We start from the raw sequence: 21,644 nt of genomic DNA, 5'->3' as shown, positions 1-21,644 counted from the left end.
GAGAAACACACAGAACTGTATTAGTGAGTTTTAAGTGACTGAATCAAAAGTGAGATAACTACTAACGTGTCATTAGATTAATTCCAATGTTTCTAAGCCAACTTCAAGGTGATAAGAAGAAACCTAGGGGACCCTCTTGCAGTCAGACAATCCCTTAACTGCCTCTTTCAATGTCTTCCTTTAGGCAACTGACAGGTTGATCATCAGAGCCAAGATGTCACTCTCATTTTCCCCAGCTAGCAAGTTGAAATGGTATTTTTGAAACCAGACATAGCCCCGTGGTGAAAACCTGCCCTAACTGAAGTCCGTGGTGGCACTCCCAAGGAAATCAGTGGGTGCAGAATTTCAGCATGGCTGCAAGGAGGATTTCTTGGGACTGTGGTTCCCCATGGGTGTTGTGCATGCTGCAGCCATGACACACTCAGAACGCTTGCCAATGCAATAACCCTTGTCTTGCCTTCTACCTTGGGGAAGTACCTTTTATGAGATATCAAAGTCCTGAAATGTTTGATAACAAAACCCTCTCCAGTTAGAGGTGTATGGGGAGTGGAATTTCCATTCCGCAGAAGAGCTAATTTCAAGCATCTCTCTAGACTGAAACTGCAACTGAGTAAAAAATTAGCTATGTCTCTTCTTTCCCCCTCCCTTTTTTTTTTCCTTTTAGGCAATTTGTGGGGAACCAAGATGGTCTATTTAGAAAATTGAGAGCTGAAGGTCAGACAGATGGAGTGCCTGCTTGCTAGTGTCTAAGTTAGGAGCTGACTACCAGCAAATGCTGTTGTCGCTTTGAATTAGCAGTTTCAGTGGGGAAAGCTGTCCCTTGTACTCCTCTGCTGAAACCTCTGCTGAGATATTTTTAATATTTTTAAGTGTGTCATAGCTATATTACTATTGATGCTGAGCTAGCTAGTATAAACCTCAGTTAGTGTATCTACAAAAGGCACAGATCTGCCTTTTGGATCATCCCAACACAATGACCTCTAGTTCTGACAAAGAGACATGTCTATCGTGTTGAGAAGACAGCTAGACCTGATACTTAAAATCAACTTTAGCTGTTGATAAATAATATATGGGACCTTAACGAGTACATAAAGATAGTTTATGCCTCTTACTTTACTAGAAAAGTGTAAAATGGCCTTATAAGATTTTCAACTCGAAATTCTTTGCTATAAAAGGGAAAGTGTCTTACCAATAAAATTAACAGTTTGAGAAATGGTATTATATAAAAAGGTAGGAAAGATTAATCTGTCAATGAGTAGAAGTCATTATTTTGTCTGACAGGAAGTCACAGAGTCAAAGCTCTATTGATCAACTTTCTGAAAACAGAGTATTTGTGGATAATAGCAAGGAAAAACATTATTTTCTTTCTCAGTATCAAATAATTGCATGTTGCTTTTAAAAACAGACTTTATCTACAAGTAAACAGGCTTATGAGGCTGTGAGGTATTCAAGTCCAAGAAGAATTCCTTTTACAATTTAAAATAGCTGAGCAGGGAATAGAACATGTTTTGGAGCTCAGTCTAATGTTCTAGTCAGCCGGCTTCCCTGGTAGCTGTTCCTTATCAGCATCCCCCTAGAAAATCATCTGCTTGCAAATGGTTAAGCCAACAGAAAGTCAAGACACTCTTCTCACCGCTGTAAATAGGTAAGGACCTTCCATCGGGCTATTGATAAATCTTTTCATTACCTTACCAATCATTCTTCCTCATCCATAAAATGAAACTGCTACCAGTGATTTTTAAAAAAACTTTTTTTTTTAATCAATACATCTGTACTGGTGTATATTTGTGGTGTAAAACCTGAGCCTTATAATTTTCTTGGTCTCTGTCAAATTGTAGCAGCAAGCCATGGTTGATTTGATCAAAATCCTCCATGTTAAGTATAGCAGTGTGAGGGAAGGTAAGGACACTCAAGTGGAAAAGGGATTCAAACTGCCACAGAAGAGAGATCATCTTAAAATAAAATCACTTTATGGCAAGAGCGCTGAACTGAAGGGTGTGAGGTGCAAGGAAGCAGGTAGAAGGGCTTTCCTTCTAGGAGGCCCAAGTGTGCTGCCATTGAATGCAACTGCGCAGATGTAGGTGACTGTGTATGAAATGTGGGCTGTTTATGTTTTTTGACATATTCTGGGTTTTGTCACCTTTAAATAAGCTATGAGGCCTTTAGGCTGCAGTTGAGAAGCTGCTATAACCCAGCCAGAATAGCACTAGTTTGTGTCCAAACAGCAATGAGGCTTGTTTGTGTTTGCAATTAAAGGACATGGGGTACTGATGGAAATGCTGGCAAATTTAGTTGTACTGATCTAAGATGCTAGCAATTGCCAGCTATGTAACTGCCCACCTTGGCCGTAAGTACTGCCCTCATCTGAACTGAACATATGAGCAGGTCTCAGATTTTTTAGCATGAAATACTTCACTTGCTCTTTAAGACAAGCACTGGTGATACTAAGCACTGGACTGCAAATGAGGCAGCTAAGCATGCAAATGTAGCCTGTACAGAGCACTTTAAAATGCTACACGTATTTGCCAAGAAACTGTGTTATGTCCAAACAACCATGGGCTTGGGCACTGTTGCCCTGCGAACAAAGATGGATATGTGGGTACTAGTTACGGTGCTGGTGTCACTGGAGGCAGTGCACAATGCATACAGAAACTAAAGATTCCYAGTTACATAAGGGAACTCCTGGATTTAAATTTAAAAATTAAAAATATATATATATTTTTTTTCTTATATTCTTTCCAGGCTAGGCTTCATTTTTAGAGAACGCTTCCTACCTAAAAAATAAAAATAAAAAACCTCTAATCTTTCTGTAGTACTTTAAAGAAAGAAAGTCTCCAGTGGTGCAACTAGTAGAGTGTATTCTCTGTCATAACATTAAGTGTATTTCTCACCTTGCTAAGATTAGTGTGGGCAAAAGGGGAGAAACAAAAGTCATTCAGACAAAAATGCCACAGGATTAATTTCTGTAACCCATTACACAGGTGAAAGAATTATGGCCCTTGTTGCAATTAATATTTGGCTAGGTGGTAAGATACGTCCCTTTTGAATTTAAAGTGGTAAGTCTTAAGAAAACAGAGCATCTTCCTCATTAGAGCTAAGGCAGCACTCCATCTGTAACAAATGTAAGGCCTATAAAGACACAAATGAACAAAGTGTTTTAAAATTTATGGGTGTGGATGTGTAATACCCCACACAAATTGGGTATCGCTTAGGTTTGCTGCTGACATAAATGTGTGGAATGTTTTGGTGTCTCTGTAAAGAAATTGTTTATTGGGGCATTCGGCATATTTCTGAAGTGGTTGGATTCCCCTTTCCCCACTCCCAATCTATTTACAGTTTCCTTTCAAGTACAAAACACATTTTCTGTAACCTCAGCTTCCTGATTCAGCTGTTATGATGTCAGTTATTTACGATAACAAAAGTGAGACAAGGCCTGTGGTTTGCGTGGGACAAAGGCAACCTTGTTTCCGTAAAAAGGGACAGTCCTAGCAGTGAGAAGCACAGGAGGGCCTACAAAGTAGGACTCTGATGTGAGATCTCACTAATCCTGCCATCATTGTAATAATGGGTTTGATGCTGCATTTGCACAGCCATTTGCAGAAAGTGCGCGTCTTTCCGAAGACTGGTCACCAATACGAACATGACTCTTGGAAAACTACCCCTTGCAGGGGTAGTTTGGAGACTTTGGAGATTAAAAATCTTGGGAAACAAATGGATTTCTAATAGGTAGAGAGGCCCTGAGTGTCAAGACACAAATTGTTCAAATCCCAATTATGCATTCTGTAGTCATAAGGAAGTCACTCTGTATCTTTGCTTATCTACCATGAAATATGTTTAATTGTACTTAACTGTCTAAACCACAGATGTGGAGAAACTCGCAGAATGCCAGTAAACTCTGAGGCCACAGAGTGGCAAAAGGAAACGAGAAACTATTAATATATGGCATGGTAAGTTACGAATGAGGAGGTTCAACTTCAGTGTAGCCTAGACAGTGTCACTTACCTGCTATTCTTCCAATTGGCATTGCATGATCTTCAGGAGGGGAGACAGACACCATGATGTGGTTCATATAAGCTAACTCTTCCCGGTGGGACAGGTTGATTGGTTTTACCTCCCTGTGCAGCCCATCATCAGACAATCTTGATGGTTTGAAATCGGAGTGCCTGGGATTCAGTATCAAAGGATGCATGATAGGGCTGGGCATAAGCTGGATCACCCTGGTGTTCTCCTGGCGAGGGCTGGAGGGCTTCTGGAGCACTTCAGAAGGAGGTGGGCAATGGTTGTTTTCTATTGGGGACACTGACAGAGGATAGGGCTCCTGGTGGTTGTTCTCTTGCTGATGCCTTGTCCCTGGCACCCTGTCAGCTGGGGAGAGGCGACGGATAGTGCTGTCCATAGGGGATTTCAGTGGCCGCTGATCGGGATCTGGTGATGGACGGTGGTTGTTGGTGACAGGTGATCTAGAACGATGCAACAGTTCAATGGTTGGGGTATTGTGGTGGACTGTTTCTGTGGATGGTCTTGAAGGTCTCTGGACAAAGGTATCTATGAAGAAAAAATGAAAGATATAGATTGTCTCTGTTGTGATAAAGCTGTAGGACCTAACTTTTCAAAAGGCCCTCTGAATCATAGAATCATAGAATCAGCAAGGTTGGAAGGCACCTCTGGAGATCATCTAGTCCAACCTCCCTGCTCAAGCAGGGTCACCTAGAGCATGTTAGACAGGGTTGCATCCGGGTGAGCCTTGAAGATCTCCATAGAAGGAGATTCACAACCTCTCTGGGCAACCTCTTCCAGTGCTCCGTCACTCTCACACTGAAGAAATCCCCCTTCACATTCAGGCGGAACTTCCTGTGCTTCAATTTCTGCCCATTGCCTCTTGTCCTGTCATATAAATAGTCTGATAAACAGACTAAGTTATCTAGCAAAACCCACTAAAGCATTTTGTGGAACCCTAGCTACATTTTATACCCAGTCTTGATTGTAAGAGCAAGCATCATCTTCATAAGGATATTATACCTTATTTTTTTTTTGTCTGTGCTACTGTCATGTCATGCTGTCTGTGCTGATGGGTTGTACTACATAAACACTTACTTTTCTTCAGCAGCAGGACATCTAGTGTCACTTTTGTGTGAACTTGCTTCTCTGGCCATGACCTTAAAAGTTAGGAGGAGATCTAATCATGGCTCCAGATAACTTTAGGTATGTCTTTAGATATTAATAATCCATTCATAAAATGAAATACTTGTTTAATATCAACAGTGTAAACTTTCAGCTTAGCTAAAAGGCCATCATTTTTGACCGGGGAATTACTGACAGAGAGGAAACTACCACCAGTGAGCAATGACTAACAGGTTTTTATCTAGAAAACAAAGATCAAATTTCAATGCTGTTTGTTGAAAGCCTTGGATGATAAGAGAAGGAAACTGCTGGGTACATGTCAACAATTGAAACAAGTAGCTGCCTATTTGTGGCTGCCTGTTTGTTTGCTTATTTTGCTCTGATCCTCCTAAAAAGAATGATTCTCTTGCTCTCTGTCAAGGTGATGATATGCTTTGAAGACCCTGTTGAGGCAGACAGGCTCCCAGACTGTCCTGGAATCCAGGCAGGCAACGAGAGGGATCAGCACTGTCTATGAAAAGGCCTAAACAAGCAAAGCTCTAGACCTGAGAAAATGCAGTGCGAGGCAGTGACGAAACACCAACCCTTTTACCTACCCAGTAGGCTGCTTGTCTATACAAGGAAGCTGAAGGCTGCCAAGAAAATCTGAAAGTTTAGGCAGAAAATACATGTCTCTGGAACACTTACTGCACACACTTGTGGTCCCAAACAAGAAAAATAGATTCACAGGGCTATTTAAGGTACTCACAGTGAAACAGCTGGAGGAAATGAAACTCCAGAGCCACATATTGCTCTTGTTTAAACCCAAATGGCTTTAAATACAATGTGGCCAACTAATATAGAATAGCTCAAATAATGCGAAGATCATAGAAGAGAGRTTAATCTACAACTGTACCTACCCTTGTGGCAGTCCTTTCTTAAAGTTTCCTTTCTTCACTACAATTGAAAGAAAGTGGGAACAATTCATACCTATGCCCAAGTTCTACTCAGCATCCTATCTTCTACACACCATTCACTTCTGTCACTGTTCATTCAAATGCAGTGTGCTCATTCTTGGCCTTTAAGTGCAGACTAGAATATTGCAGGGACTTTTTGGCCTATTTATTTACATGCCTTGCTGTGCTTTCCCCAAAGCTCTCTGTAAACATTAGTTTGCTCTGACAARTTCCAAATAAAAGCAGACCTCTCTCTCTGCTCCCAAACCATGGTGATCCTGAACCAGGAGGAAACAGTGGAGAGGAGGTAGGCATCTTGGAGCCCTTTTGTAAGCAACAAGAGGAAGAACTAAAAATGGATACACACCAATGTTTACTTCCCTCCATGATCTTTTTCTTTAGGTAGCTGTTTCAAATGCCTAACCAAAGAACTCCCTCACCCCAGGGCCTGAGTCGCTATGTACCATAAACTATTTGAATTTAGCTGTAACCTCCACTGCCATGAATAGCATTGAGTGGAAAAAAAATCCTCATCACATTAATTTCTTGGGACATCAGATTACTGTAAATCAAGCACATATGGTATATCATTTCCTTCAGGAATATAGTCACTCATCAGTCTAGCTCTTCATTTTAAGTGACCAACAGTCATTTCTTGAAGAGAAATCTGTGACAGGGAAAGTGCTCAGGAAAACTGCTGACCTATCTGGCCCATATAGGAATGGGTGGAGTTGTTCTCACTCTGGGAGTGAGCAATCATGGCAGTGCTAATCCCAAAGCACTCTCTGCTTACCTATAAGAGAAGTGTTGGGAACTACAGAGTAAACTTCCAGTATGGCACCCCATCAAATCACTCAGTGCTGAGTCAGAAGAACCACTGGAGATGTAGGATAATCCAGTCTCCACTGCTCATCCATCTATCTTGGCAATATGCTCACCCATTGCCAGCTGATTTGAAACAGTCAAACTCACTTTGCTTAAGCTAGCAAAAAATCCACTAGATGTAATTGTTCACTCCATCTATTTTGGATTAACTAACTTAAAATGAAAGCACTTAGAAGCAGGATCATAAGTAAATAGGCTACTAAGAGATGGACAAATGAGCCTGTATAGGGAAATGGAAAAAGATCACTGACATAAGAAGGGATTTAAAAAAATCTATCACCTGTGAAATTCTACCACTCAAATTGTGCTAAAGGAAAAAATGACCCCTCTGTTACACTTCTGAGCTTATGAGTTAGGCAGGGTTAAATTCTGCCTCTCACATTCATTCTCTTTATTTGCTAAGTTGCATTCTCCTGAGAGCAAATGGTAAACCTAACTATGCTAGTTTCTCTCAAGTGACCACAGGAAGAAGAAAAAAAGAATGTCAAAGTACATAAATAAATAAATAAATAAATAAATACACCTGCCTATAAGTTCTTGGCACAAAAATTTTCTGATTGCTGTGAATCTGTGGCAGGCTAGCTGTCATTTTTTTGCTTGCTTGTTTTGAAGTTCTTATAGTTAAACAAGAACTAATTTTTGTCATTATTAAGAAAGATTTTGAAGTAATAACAGTTTTCTAAGAAAAAAGTGGTACTACCTGTAGCCACACAGGAGAGGACTGTGAAGAAGAAATCAGAATTGTTTCTTAATCCTCCTGTGCTCTGACAGAGATTGGACTAGATTGCTAAAGACTTACGCTGTTAGTGATGTGCATGCAGTACCAACTCAACAATCCTATGTAGAAGGAAAATTTTCTAGTTTAAAACTCAGCACCTTTAGCAGAATTTAGGAAGGGAATACCCATGGGTGAACACCAAGCTTGGGGGAAAAAAATGGAGACTTTTATAATGGCCTCTGCAAAGTGTCTATTTTAATACACCATGCAACAACTTCTTGCACAACTCTGCCAATTCAGCCTCATCCTAGCCTGCAGCATCCTCTTCTAATCTGAAATATTTATACACCTGTGTGGGAGCACTTCAGAATGTCTTTATACCCCCTGCTGCTGTCCTACTCTTGGCTTAGAGTTTTGCTCATGCCCTTTGACTCTGGCTTGCTCAGACTGGCTATGATCTCCCTGTATAGGTCTGACAGTATCCCTGAATCTTGTCTTGCAATCCCATGCTGAATTTTAAAATAGTTTTCTCCAGTGAGCAGACACTAGGGCAATATCCTAAATATTCTGTTCCAACATCCTAAATGTTCTGTTCTTGTCTTTACTGAGAAAAAATAGTAACACTAGATTTTCTTGATTTTGACTGAAAAAAAAATTAATCCTGTCTAACGCTTTCATGCAAAGTACTTGCTCTCTTAAAAACCTTATGCTTCATATCGTTCTGTTGCTACAGAAAACCTAAAAATATTTCAGGGTGTGTATTCCTGGAGAAAATGAATAAAACCCTCTCCATTTTCCACGGAAGGAAACACACTTACATTCTTGTCTGCTCTAACAAAACGTGGAAGAAAGTAAAACCTGCAGCGCACAAACACTTCTCTGCTCTTTCTTCACCACCTGTGGCAGACACAGTATGTATGGATACTACTAAAGGGCTAACAGACAACCTAAGAAAATATTTCTGATAGTAAAAAAGAGAGCAAATATGCAGAGAAAAACTTCTCTCAAAATCACCCAACCAGTTCAAAAGCTGAGCAACAAGATGGGCTCAGTGCCAGAAGCTCTGGCTTGATGCGATGACAGATTGTCAGTTGAAATGACTTAAGAGTTAGATATTCCTCTCTGAGGCTGCTTTTTCCTCTTTCTGCAAACAATTGCATCTCATTACCTCTCTGGCACACTAAAAGTCTGTTGTCTGCCCAACTGGGAATAAGGAAAAGTGAATCGATGGGCTCAATAAAACTTCTTGGTATTTCTTTAAATCTGCATCTGGTATAGCTTTTAAACAGACCTTGGAAGCATGACAAAATAATAGAAGATAAATAGAGAATGGCTAGTCCTCTCACTGGACCATCTGATAGTTCTAACAGCTATGGAGTCAGAGGGGGGAGTGTAGCTTTATTTAAGTAACTTTTGAACAAGAAAATGACATCATTCCTCAGAGCCGTACCCAAATTGCCTCTCTAATGATAGCTCCCGTAAGAATGAGACAGTTACCTTCGTCATGATTCTGGTGTAATATGACCTCTGGCTGAGCATGAATAGAGTTCCCAGGGTGAAAGAAAGGCGGGAACAGCATACGAGCTTTCCTTTGTTTCAAGATATGCTGAAGGAGTTCATACAGAACATCACCTGGAAGACAAACAACAGGAAAAAGGAAATGAAAACCTACATACTGCTAAGAAGACTCATTCAGCCATYTGATGCATGAATTCATGGCTCCCGGGTGCTATTTTCAGATCTAAAAATGCCTGCAGTAAAATCCTGTATTTCACTGTTTTGCAAAGTTCCTCCCTGAAAGGAAAAAAGAAAAGCTCTGTGTCACACCTTTGTGTATTAATATGGAAAAATGAGAGAACGGCAAGAAATTGCTTCTATTACCCTGATACAGAGCTTTTTCAGGCCATGTGACCACCTATCCAAGGGTTCAAAATCTTCACAAGAAGTAGTTAGTTCAATGTCCCACTATTTCTTAACACAGCTTCAGTTTTTTATATAAACACTTTAGGACACAGAATTCATAAATGTAGAGCCCACGCTTATTCAGTGAGTTACTGGGAGCAATCATGGTGCTCTTTAATTACAGAATAACTTAGGCTTTGGGGGGGGGAGAAGGAAGAAGTTGCTGTAGAGAATGAGTGCCCGTCCCAGTGATACGGATGCCCCAAGGGCAGTGGCAGTGTGCTCCTCTGATACTCTGTTCTAGGAAAATTTATAGGAGCAGGAACTCTCACTTCGTTAAGTTACTTCAGCACACAATCAAAGGCTTAGAGATTTATTTATTTTATTTATTTATTTATTTATGAGATTTAGGTACCCTGAATGACAACTTCTGAAGATACGTGAGTGCTGTAGCTGCCTTAGGAACTTTTTAACTTCATTCTTGGTGTCCAGAGTTGGACTTCTGAAAAACGCAATGGGATCCCAAAGCTAGTTATTTCTAGATAGTTGAACCTGTATGGGGATCTCTGCAACAGGCAGTATTACCACATGGATATGATGCACACTAAGGAACAAGATGCAGTGGAGCTGGTGCTCTGGCTGGGCAAGTACAGTCTGTTAGTTGCTATTGGATTACACTTCCACAAAAATGTCTGCTAAGAATTGTACAGCACTAAGCTGACGTGTCCCTGAATGAACTGACTCAAGCCCATCTGGTGGTAGGTGTTGGGCTAATGCTCATTTCTTTTGCGGTTGCAAGCAGGCTGTTCCTTGCTGTTTGCCCTCATTCCCTGACACCAGTATTGCTAAATTCTTCCTCAGTGGAAGCCATCATTGCAGTATCTAGGAGACTAATGGATTAATGTTTGCTCCCATTCCCTGACACCAGTATTGCTATATTCTTCCTCAGGGGAAGCCATCACTGCAGTATCTAGGAGACCAATGGATTAACTGGTTATCTTGTCTTATTATCCATTACACCTCGTAGTGATGCCCTCCTTCCAGCAACATTCACATAAAATATCTAGGTACTTACATGTTTTGTCTGATGTGATTGGTTGGACATTTCCAAGTGAAAGAGTACAACATGGAGTAGGAAGTATTCCTACTTTCAATGCAACTTGCTCTCCTCTGTTTATCACTGCTCATATACAGAAGAATACAGTACTAGCATATCATTTGAAAAAGGGCTTCTAATTTAGCAAAGTTTCACCAGAAAACCTTGGATTTTCTGTGAGAGTTTTCTCAACTGTGTGTGAGGTCTTTTAGTAGTTGGTTCTATGAGACTGTAAGTTGTGTGCCATTCAGTGYCTGTCTCCATAAACTGCCAATGTTCTGTTTGTTGAAAAGTTTAGTGTCTCAGTGTGAAATAGTTAAAGCCATTCTGCTTTCCATAGTTCAGCTTCCTTTATTTTTAGCATCTTGGCTGCTTTTGCTGTCTCAGTGGTGACTTTAGGGCATTTTTAAAAGGTGATTGCAATACCTGAAAATCTAATTAAAAACAAAGCCTCGAGAACCTAGTTACCTTTTCCATGCTTAGTACATGAAAGCCTAAAAAGTGATTTTACCACATAATTTGCATCTTTGAGTGCACTAGTGGCATAATCATAACTAACGCTGTAACATTCCAAGCAATAAGGTAGCAAATTTGTACCTCCTTTGATCTGGCCTGACAGACTACTAAAAACATCCATAAAGCTATCTTTTTTTTTTTTTTTCTTTTTTACCTACCAAAATAGTTACAATCATGCACCACACAGATACAGTTATACTAGTAAAGAAGTGAAAAAGTCATTTTTCCTCTCTCTTTCTGACTGCCTCCCCTGACCAGCCGTGAACATGAGAGCAACTGTCGGACTCTGAGACTACTTTACTGATAAAGCCACTGAGGGGAGTGGATGCAGTTCTGCTGTTTTAATCAGGAGTGCAAAGCATGCAGCTTTGTGTAGATACAGTTTTCAAAAACGTTATAGTACTTCTATGATAAATACTATTTCATAGTTCTTCCTAAATTTCACGAATAGTTAATGTGAGGGAAATGATGTCCTGTTACCTGAAGTCCTTTAAATGTTTTAGGAACTAACTGAGACATCCTCTAAAAGGTTTCTTACTGGTAAGGAATACCTGGAGAGGAGAAGCAGAGAAAATGGGAAGGAGGAGGCCTTTAGTTTGGTCATTTAAGCCCAAATTTTGGTAAGCAAGAACTTAGTTTTCTCCTTCAAGTGTGGACTCACAGGCCAATAGTTCTTCTCTGGAAATGCTCTGTCTCCATTCTACATACATGTCATCCTACTCATTTCAACTGTCCTCACAGCACACACGGTGAAGAGCATAGGCGTAACTTGTAGACAGCAAGGCACTGTGGTGATAAAGGGAGCTGCCAAGAAGAGAGACAAAGCTGTCCTTCACAATCCTTTCCCACCTCCCTGCTTCCAATGCTCCTTTGCCTTAACAGGGCCAATTTTGTAATGAAATGATTCAAAATGTGTTCAAAATTAAACAAAAAAAGCTTTTTCTGGGCACCAGTTTTCACTACTGCATCACACTGATGATAGACATTAATGTTTGGCATCTCCTGCCATACAAAATTACTCCTGGATTTGAACCATATGCCTCTATAAACTTATATATACTTATAACTATAAACTCTATAAACTATATAGTAAACATAAGTCAGTTTGTGAGACAGATTCTGCTGGAGGATGGCTGTGGGAGTGAATTCAAGGGAATCATCAAGTAGTCTAATGCAGAATTAATGCCATTCCCCGTTTATCAGTTGGAGCTGCGTAGCACCAGTTGTATTTCTGCACCTAGCAAACCTTGCACTGGAAGTCTCATGATGGCAATTCTGCAAGTGTTGGTCCAAACTCTTTAATCACCTATAGTGATTGAAGTAAGTGCCTTTATATTTAACAGGAGTATCTTTATGGTCATAAAAGGAAAGCTCACACCCTTACTTAGAACCAATAGCTCATATTTAGTTAAACATCCCTGACAAAGGAGGGCGGAGGCTTAATCTGACTGTACTGCTGAAGGAGACAGACTGCAGGGGATACAAATACAGGCAGGCAACACACACATTTCTAAATCCTCCTTATGAACTAATGGAGACATAACTTGGGCAACAGGCAGATTGATTCATCCACCTGTCTGTATTGTGCCTTGGGCTGGACTCCAGCACCTGAGAGAAGTTGGAAAAGTAAAGCCCATAGGGTCTGTAAAACAGAGGAAAGGTCCCACAGGGATACGTTTTGCAGTCACTTTTAGCAGTACACCAGCCAAGCCGACTGCAAGGCAGAATGCTAATAGGGGCTTCTTAAGAGGCTGGAGCACTTGATTAACCTGCTGCTGTAGTTGGGTCTGTGAAAAGATAAGCCTTTACAGGAAAGAGCTGGAAGTCACAGAGGGCTGCCAGAGCAGCCTGCACTTCTACAGGGAATTTTAAGTAGAAACGGGTCAGACGTTTGTGTTTGGATTCAGATTCAAATTTGCCTAAAACTCAAATATATCTGGATTTCTCCTCCCACCTTCTCCTTTTTCGCCTTGCTTCATATGAGTTTGGCTGTCCACTCTTTCCTCCTCACTGCCTCATATCCCCTAACACAAGTCCTTTTTCTTCTGCATTCTTGTCCAGATTTTTTTTGCTGCGTTTTCTCTCTCTTTCAAACACAGCATCTGCAAGTAATCCTCACCTGAATGAGGAGACCTGTATCGAAAGTCCTCTTTGGTCAGGAGCAGCAGAGCCTTGCCATTCATCTCAAAAGTGTTGCTCTCAATCGGCCTCAAGGAAAACTCTTTCTCTGCCCATCTGAGCCACTGTGCCACATCATCCCGGCTCCAGTAAATGGGCTGCAGACCTGTGGCAGGGAGAGACCACAGGGTTACAGAGCTGAGACAACACAGGCAAACATCAGCAAATCCCCCCTTTTGTCCCCACACCACAATGTGCAAAATCTGAGGGCAAGGTGTGGGAGAGGAACGTCAAGTTAACACAAGATCACTCTAAGCACTGGACTGTGAAATACCTCATTAGCTTAGACTGACAAGGCATCCTGGTGTATCTGGGACATTTTGGAAAACAAAAACTGCCTCAGCATCCTGAGAAAAGCTTTGGGGATATTATTTCATTCCAAGTTTCCACTGTGAAATGGTATTTTCTCCCAACTCCCCCTTCCAAGGCACAGAGCAGGAGGCAAAGTCCTGTCAACATCCATCCTGGGTGTGTATCCTGTGACAAAACACAGAGTGTTCTCCTTGCACACCCCTTATAAAGTAATCAATCAAGAAGAAGAAAAAGTAGTCAAATGCAAGGGACCCATGGCTACACTTCCCTCAAGGCGGGTGGAGACTGCAGAGAATGATTTTCCAGGGCTCCAAGGAGAATGTGGTACTCCCTTGCTCCCAGCCAGCTGCTACAGCATACAGTGGTACCACAGGCACAGCCTAGACCATTGTGTTTAGTCACAGGGCCTCAGCCAAGTTACCAGGGAAGCTAAAGGTCTTTTGCCTGCTAACCTTTACTGAGTCCAGGCAGAGACCCGAGAGGTATGATAATTCAATAACTGTTTTATAAATTTAAAACTGCTTCCTTCCCCTGGAGAGAAGACAACATGGTGAAGAGCTGTTTATACCTAGGTAGACAGATTATCCATTGGGAGATAAAAGCTTTCTTTCCTCTTCCCCCTYGTGAGATGACTCATTGTTTGACTTGCTACAATGTGTTGGGTAGAAAAGAAAGCTTCACACTGTGCATAGGAACATAAAATTTGCCATATCTGATCGGATCTCTGGTACACAGCCTCTGGCAGTGGCTAATATCTTACGCTTCAGAGGAAGACGAACCTCCCTTCCTCATCTTGCACCTGGCTGATTGTATGCTGCACATGGGAAAAAATTTCCTTCCTGGCACACCATTCGATGAAATCTGATTACCCTCCTCCTACCAAGCAATAAAAGAAACTTGGGAGATGTATAGAGTTTTGTTTTGTCCTTTTTTTTTTCTGTTTTAGCAAGAGGTTGCAATGAATTGCAATCTGCTGCTATGCCGGACTCCCAGGCAGTAGCTTTGGAAAGTCCCAGAACCAAAACTGCACACAGGATTGGATCTGAGTCAGCGAAGGAACTGAGATCAAGCCTGAAAGAGGGTCAGAGCTGASCGAAAGAAGGGAGGTCCGTGTGGCAGCAGCAAGAATTTCTACTAGCTTTTCACTGCCCCTGTAGCACTGTATTGTATTACATGCTGCAGAGAAACAAGAAGTAGCACTTACTTATTTGGGAAGAACATAAATTCTCTCTCCTTCTACTGAATGAGGGGCTGGTTATTGAGGTCAGTGTTTTCTGTAGTTCCCTTGTTTTTGGAGGGCCTGGGGTGAGAGGTAGGTCTGCTACGAGACACAAACCATTATCTAAAATGCCAGAGTGAGGTTCACCTTTTGCTGAATAGAGTTATTCCTGCAGAAAACATCCTCCAGACCCCAGGTCACTGCTGGTCAGCATGCTGTTTGGCTGTAGCTATGACAGTTGGTTAAGGAGAAAGACATCAAATCTGAGGCAGCCACACCACAACTTACAAGAGGGTTAAAAAAAAAAAAATCTCAGCAGTGCTTGAAATGCTCATGAGTGACTCCTGACTCCATCCTCCTCGTCCTTTGCCATGCCACACAAGCAATGAGTTGCCTAAAGGAACACTATAGCGTGGAAACCTAACTGGAGCTTTGACGTACACCTCACAAGATGAGGCAAGAAACAAAACAAAACATCACTGGGAAAATCAGACCTACATTGGCAGAGTTATATGATAACTTCATATGATCTGTATGCTCCCTTATAGATAACAGCATAATGAATAGCTCACTCCCAGTACAAACACAGATCACTTCCCATGTGCTGGTGACAGTGTATTTTTGCCTTCTGTTCCATTAATACAAAAGTGCCACATCTAAGCAAAGGTTAGGCTAATCAGTGCTAGACCCAGAACAGCCAAATAAACTACCCAGACCAGGCCAAGTGATGTGCACTGTGCTGGCAACCCATGACGTTTCACAGTGCAAATCAGACCTCTGTGGCATTTCAGTAGCATCCCTGAAGCTTGTGAGAAGGGGAGACTGAGTTTCACAGAAAAGCAGGGGGTGGGGGGAAAGCCAAAAAGTGGTATGATCTAAGACCACCTGACTTCTAGTTACTGCCTGGGACGCTGAATCAGCATGCATACTTTCTAATTTGGTTTGGCTATCACTAAAATGAGGGGGTGGAGAAGCCACATCCCTCCACCCATGGGGTGATAGTGTAATTACATGCTTGCACTGTTTTTTTGAACACATAAAGTGCTGTGAAATAGGTTAACTGCTTTTCTCTGGATGGTTTATCTCTGCTCTCCTTTCACTCCTTCCCCGCCCAGGCACTTCCCTGTGAAGTCAGTGTCTCCAAAAAAACCCTTTTTACATTGTCCCCCTCTGCTGCATGCCCATTTGTTTTGTGAGGCTGAATCTGTTTGGCTGCAGGCAGCTTTACCAGGGGTGCAGAGAAACATTGCTCAAAGCGCTTTGGAAACTGCCACTCAGAAGTAATTCTTCCATGTGCAGTACTCTATTTACTAAACGTTTGCCACCTTCTTTGCTCTTTCTTGAAAAGAAGCGGTTGGTTTTGGGAAAGCAAGGGCATGAGAGAGTTGGCTCGGCAGCCAAAGGGATTTTACAGAAGAGTGTACGTAGCTATCACTTGGCCCTGAAAATGCCTTCCTATACTCTTCATGAAAGAAAGCTAACGTTGCTTATTTGGTTTTTCCTTTTCTGGATACTGCATTTTACATTTTCTCCATCTTCTCCTTTATTACTGTGCCCMCAGTGGGAGAAGATGGTCTGTTGTTGACAGAGATGCCTGCTGAACTGATCTGCCATCAGCGGGAAGGCTGATGAGACACCGTGGATGCTGCCTTCCCCCAGGCCACCCTCTCAGCAGCCAGTATCACCACGAGTTCGGCGGTGAATTTTGGCTCATAGGTCAGACCTAGGTCTCCTTTCATCTCCACTACTCTGCTGCATGAAATCTGGCAAGCATGCCCAGCCTTGGTCTCCTTATCTGTGCAGTTTGAAAAGAAGGACAACAAAATGCTCTTGAAATCAATACCTGAAGGGAGGATAACCAGAGCCATATAAGCCCTCAGAGCCTGGCTCAGAGAGATTCCAGCATATTCCCTGGTCTGCCTTTTGCCAGCTTCCAAATATTAGCTCCAGGACCACAAAATCTGAGAGCTTACAGAGGTGCTTATCATCTGATCTCTTCATACCCATTGAACAGGAAGCAAAATTCACACACATCTTTCAAATGCTGCAGACTGGAGCATGAGTGTCTTAATGGTTCATCTCTTTCTGTGGCTTATTCCTCACCTGAAGATCTCTTTCCAGCACCTGTTACACTAGCTAGGTGAGAGGGATCAATTCTAAGCCCCGGGGCACAAGCTGATAACCATATGGGCCACAGGAAAAAAAAAAAAAAAAAAAACACTCTCTGTTCCTTTTGCTGCATTGACAACTTGGGGAGAGAAAATACGTGTTTTACAATATGAGTCGTCAGGTACTATGGAGGCAACAGACACAGCCAAAATGAGCCTATGAGGTGTGCTGCCCTGTAGGCTACTTTCATCCTGACTCATTCTGGAACAATCTGAAAATGCAAATCCAGGGTGAAGTGTGAAGCACAGTACAACAAGCACTGCTGCGTTTTGATTCCCATCTGAGGATGAAGCTGTGCCGCAGCATGCGTGATGGAAACAGCACTTGCACAGAAGTTTCATGTATCTTTTTGCTCTGTTTCAGCCAGGCTTTCCATCCTGATGCCTCGCTGTCTCGTGGGCAGGCTGAGGAGGCGAGAAGGGGGTAGGGGAAGACTTCTCGTTTACCCCCACTTTCCAGAGGGCAAAGAGGACTGGTATCACTCCCACACCAAAAGTTACTCAGCGCAGTTGGGCAAAAAGCATGGGGGCCAATGCGTGTAAATCAGCGGCTAGTTTCTAAACACCCAGGGACACATGCATCATCCGCTGGCAGCAAYAGGCAAGCCAGCTCTGACTAGAAGACAGCACTTGAGCCTTTAATGGGAAAGTGATGTTGAAAAAGCTCATGAGATTTGAGTGGCTGCTATCAGCTAGCTCTTTTTGAAAGGAAGCTTTCTTTTTTGTTATTAATTACCTATAGTCTTACATGTTACCCATACAGCCTAACAGGCGGCTCTACACACAGTGACATATGTGAAGCAATTAGGGGGTGTGAGTATCCATTTACTTTTCTCTATTTCTGTGCAAGGCAACGCAGACTGGAGGAAAGACATGAGATCCTTCTCCAAGGCTCTGCCAGAGACACTTTTAAAAAGTCCTTCCTTTCTGTCTCATTCCTTGGTTTGGAAAGCTAGGCTACTAAAATGTACAGAGGTGTCATGGGGCTCAGTTACTTAACATCTTACTTAACACACTCTGAAAGCATGAAACACTGCACAGTTGCTCTGAGCAATTACTGCTCGATACTCCTGTAGTGCTGTCTTTGCTTCTTCCCAATTGCCTTCATATTTGGGGTATCGACTGCTGCTGGAGGCCAGGGGCCCTGGCCTGGCAGAGCATGGAAACCCAAAAGCATACACTGCACTGTGCTGCTCCACGGAAAGGGCTTGAGCAGTGCCTTCAACAGCAGCGTGCTGATTACATGAAAGGGAGTTTCAAATTAAAACAGAAATTCAGCACTGAGGTCGTCCCGAGACTGGAACCTAATGGGGTCTCTGCTAGTGCTGAACTTTCATTGTAAGGGCCTTCCCTTTTAGCTATCGATGCTCTCAGGCTGTCACCTAAGGAAAAGTCCTGCCTTACTGGTGGTCCAAGCGTTCGCTCTTACAAGTAGGCAGGTAGAGGACAGAGGACTCGTGTGTGCAGTCACATGCCCAACTGCTTACTCCTCACAGCAGGTGCCACTTGACCCAGGTAGTGGAGGGCCAGTAGCCACTTGGCTCCTCTCAGCCCACCAAGGTCGCCTTTTTCCACAGCTGAAAGCTGGCTCTGGAGTTTAGAAGCCCAGAGATAAGCAAAGGTAGAAAAGCAGGCAATGGGTAATCCTAGCTAATCTCCAGAGAGATTTATTTGGTAAATGAGTACAAACTGGTACAAGGGAAATGGACTGCAGCAGAGGGAAATGTTCCTTTACAGGTCTCATTGGAGAAAAAAGCAATTGGATAGGGAACAGAGGAGTCATCTACTGGGGAGTGAGAGAGACCCAGGCAGGTCTCAAGTGTCCTGTCATCAGAATAGCAGAGCGCTAGGAAGCTTCCCACAGTGCTGTCAGAACAAACACCGGGCAAAACGGCTGTTTCAGTAGTAATCTAAAATAAAAGGAATGGGCTCGTGTCTGCTGTAGTCCCGTAGAAGAGGGTATTGGAGACAGAGAACAAGGARAGGTAATGTTTTGTGCATCATGTGTGCTCTGGGGCCTCTGTGTATGCAGAAGTGCTACAGGGAAAGAAAAACAAGAAACAAAAAAACCCCACCCTAGTGCAGCACCAGGCAGGATTTCTGCCATCCTGATGTTGCTAGCTTTGTGCCCTGTGACCCAGCCCTTCTTTTCTCACTCCCTGCACAGAGACCCTGTAAAGCTAACACACCCTAATCCATTACGGCTCCAGGGTCATGAAATAAATAAAATTGCTTTTCTAATGTAGCCTTTGGAAAGCCTGTGAGAAACATATTGATTGGAAAATGCTTGATTAGAATGATCAAGCTCTGAGCTCTCACACAGGGAAATAAATCTTTTCAATCCCCCACAYCCAGTGCCAAGCTCAGCTTCCTGGAAGCAACTATGGCCCTTTCTGGAACTGAAGTGAAAAATCCCATGTTCCATCACCTCTCCTGACCTGCTGACATTACATATGGTTTGCATTTGCTGATCAAATGCACAAGCAGGACTCTAAATTAGCTTGCTTATTAATGGTGGCAGATTGAAGTCTCCAGTAGGAAAAAACCCACAAAACCTGAAGTCCACGTAACTGGAAACAGAGAAAGGCTAGCCAAACTCTATAGAATTCGACAAGCATAACATATTCTTTCTCACTCCATAGCCAAATGTTTGATTTGCAGATAAAGGTTAGTAAAGGAAGTAACTCTCTTGCACAAAATTACTCAGCCATGTCTAAGACCCCCCTTCCCCAAAACAACAGTGAGAAAAGTCCCTTAACAATGCAGAGCAATTCCTGAAGTCCTCAGAGTTATCATTGATGTCAGAAAAAAGCCTCAAGCGCAGCCTCAGTCATTTCACAGGGCTAGTGGTGTTGCAGTGCTAGTCACTGAAATCCATTTTTTGACCTATAGCAGACCCCTGCTCCTTTCTGTTTCCACCTCTATCATCCTTTTTGTTTGCAGAAAAAGCAGATCTTGAGACTTATTCTTTGTCTAGCTGTAAGCTGCCCTCTTTTGGGATCAGTCCCAGAGAATGCAGTAATGCAGGAGCAGTCTGCCCGCTGCGGACAGGCAGTTTGCAGTCTGAAAGGAGGATTCATTCAGGATACATTCCTCTTCCCTGGGGCAACCTGCTCTTGATAAATGGTGCTGATAGGTGTACTGAAGTGGCCATGGTTTTAAGTCCTGGAAGGGAAAAGGTGCCAGCCAAAGCAGCAAGCAACCACAGAGGTGGTGAAAAGATCAGTCTGTTTTCTAGGCATTCACTCAACGAGCCATGTCCAAGAGCTCTCAGGAGTCCTGCAGAACAGCTCCAGATTCCATTTGTGCTGTTTGCAAAACCTTCCTTGAAGACTAACAAGAGTGCTCCTTCCAGGGGAGGATGAAGGCCAGCTTTTTGCATCTGGGCACCACATTCAGCAAAGGCCAAGAGCCTAATAGTGAGTCAGCGAGCTGCGGATGGCCCAGTGCTGGACAGCTGATTGCAAGCAGTTCAGCCCCTACAGCAACTGCCGCATGCAGGGACAAACCCTCTCAGGTCCAGCCTGAGCCTTGCATTTGCTTATGCTGTGGCTATAACTTGTGGGGGCAGGTGACCAGAGGACTCCTACCAGAGCAGCTTGTGCAACATCAACAGCTGCCTGGGGGAAGGGGAATGGGGAAATGCTGTTTTGGATCTGCTCCTAGTTATAGTCTTAATCCACTCCTGACTCCTTCTCAACCAATTTTTGGCTGTTTTCCACAGAGCCGACTTTGCTTTCCTACGGCTCCCTTCCAAGAGGAGCTGAAAGAAATGTCTTCTGTTGCTTTTTTCCTTGTATGTGCAAAAACTATATCTTAAATAGCTCTAGTTGCACCCTGACAATGGCACAGGCTAGCTAGCTCCTCACACCCGGCTGCCAGAAGCAAACAGCTTTGCAGGTAGGAGTCAAGGAGCTTATAAAAACTTTAATTTACTTTCCAGCAACTCTTTTGTTTCAAACCAACTTATCTTAATCTAGGTCAAAATTCAAGCCTAACAAACATTCCTTACAGTTTTCCTATACTGCCACTGCTGCAACTATCAAATACTACTATTAATAATACTTGCACATTTGCACTACACAGTGCATTTCAACTGCAGATAGATTAGATTTTTATATCTGTTTCATAGATGTTAGGCAAAAAGTCATTGGAGACCTGCCCGTACACTGAATCAGTTGTAGTAGGAATAGGATCCAGGAACTATATGCTGTTCCTCTTTACAACTGGACAAATACAGACCATTTTTATATCTTTAGTTAACACCTAAATTCCCTTCCTAGTTCTTGTGACACTTATGTGGTGTGTCCTGGCAACTGTAAATTTAAGTTTAAAAAGCTGTACCAGCTTGGATTGTCAATACCTTCTGTTTCTTTCTTCTTAATAGAGTATGACCTTGATCTCTGTCTGTGGTGTTCACAATTTGTAAGTAATAGATTAATCTTAGTAGTAGTAATAAATTAATCTTAGCAATCTTGATCTACACATGTTTCTACTTAAGTCTTTTGCTTGCTGCCTAATTGCTTTACAACGGAGAGGGGTGCTGAGATCATTACCACATTTAGAGTATGCAGCAGTAATGCTGGTGATAGAA

The 21,644-nt window shown here is 42.5% G+C and overlaps 1 protein-coding gene across 4 annotated transcripts in view; it reads right to left on the bottom strand.

Annotated features, from left to right (window-relative positions):
• ETV6 (ETS variant transcription factor 6) overlaps positions 1-21,644 on the bottom strand; it is a 141,531-nt gene that overhangs the window by 21,984 nt on the left and 97,903 nt on the right. For all 4 annotated transcript variants that reach the window (XM_085305903.1, XM_085305902.1, XM_085305904.1 and 1 more), the window contains 3 exons: positions 13,293-13,457; positions 9,157-9,291; positions 4,003-4,545 (listed from right to left, as the gene is read on the bottom strand). In XM_085305903.1, coding sequence (XP_085162029.1) covers positions 4,003-4,545; positions 9,157-9,291; positions 13,293-13,457 — 843 coding nt within the window. The remainder of the gene's footprint in view (positions 1-4,002; positions 4,546-9,156; positions 9,292-13,292; positions 13,458-21,644) is intronic.

The sequence above is a fragment of the Rhea americana genome, unplaced genomic scaffold (genome assembly GCF_003343005.1).
Source record: "Rhea americana isolate MKP2758 unplaced genomic scaffold, rheAme1 scaffold_228, whole genome shotgun sequence".
NCBI classification, from domain to species: domain Eukaryota; kingdom Metazoa; phylum Chordata; class Aves; order Rheiformes; family Rheidae; genus Rhea; species Rhea americana.
The sequence above is the reverse complement of the archived record's forward strand: the minus strand, read 5'-3'. Positions and strand labels throughout refer to the sequence as shown.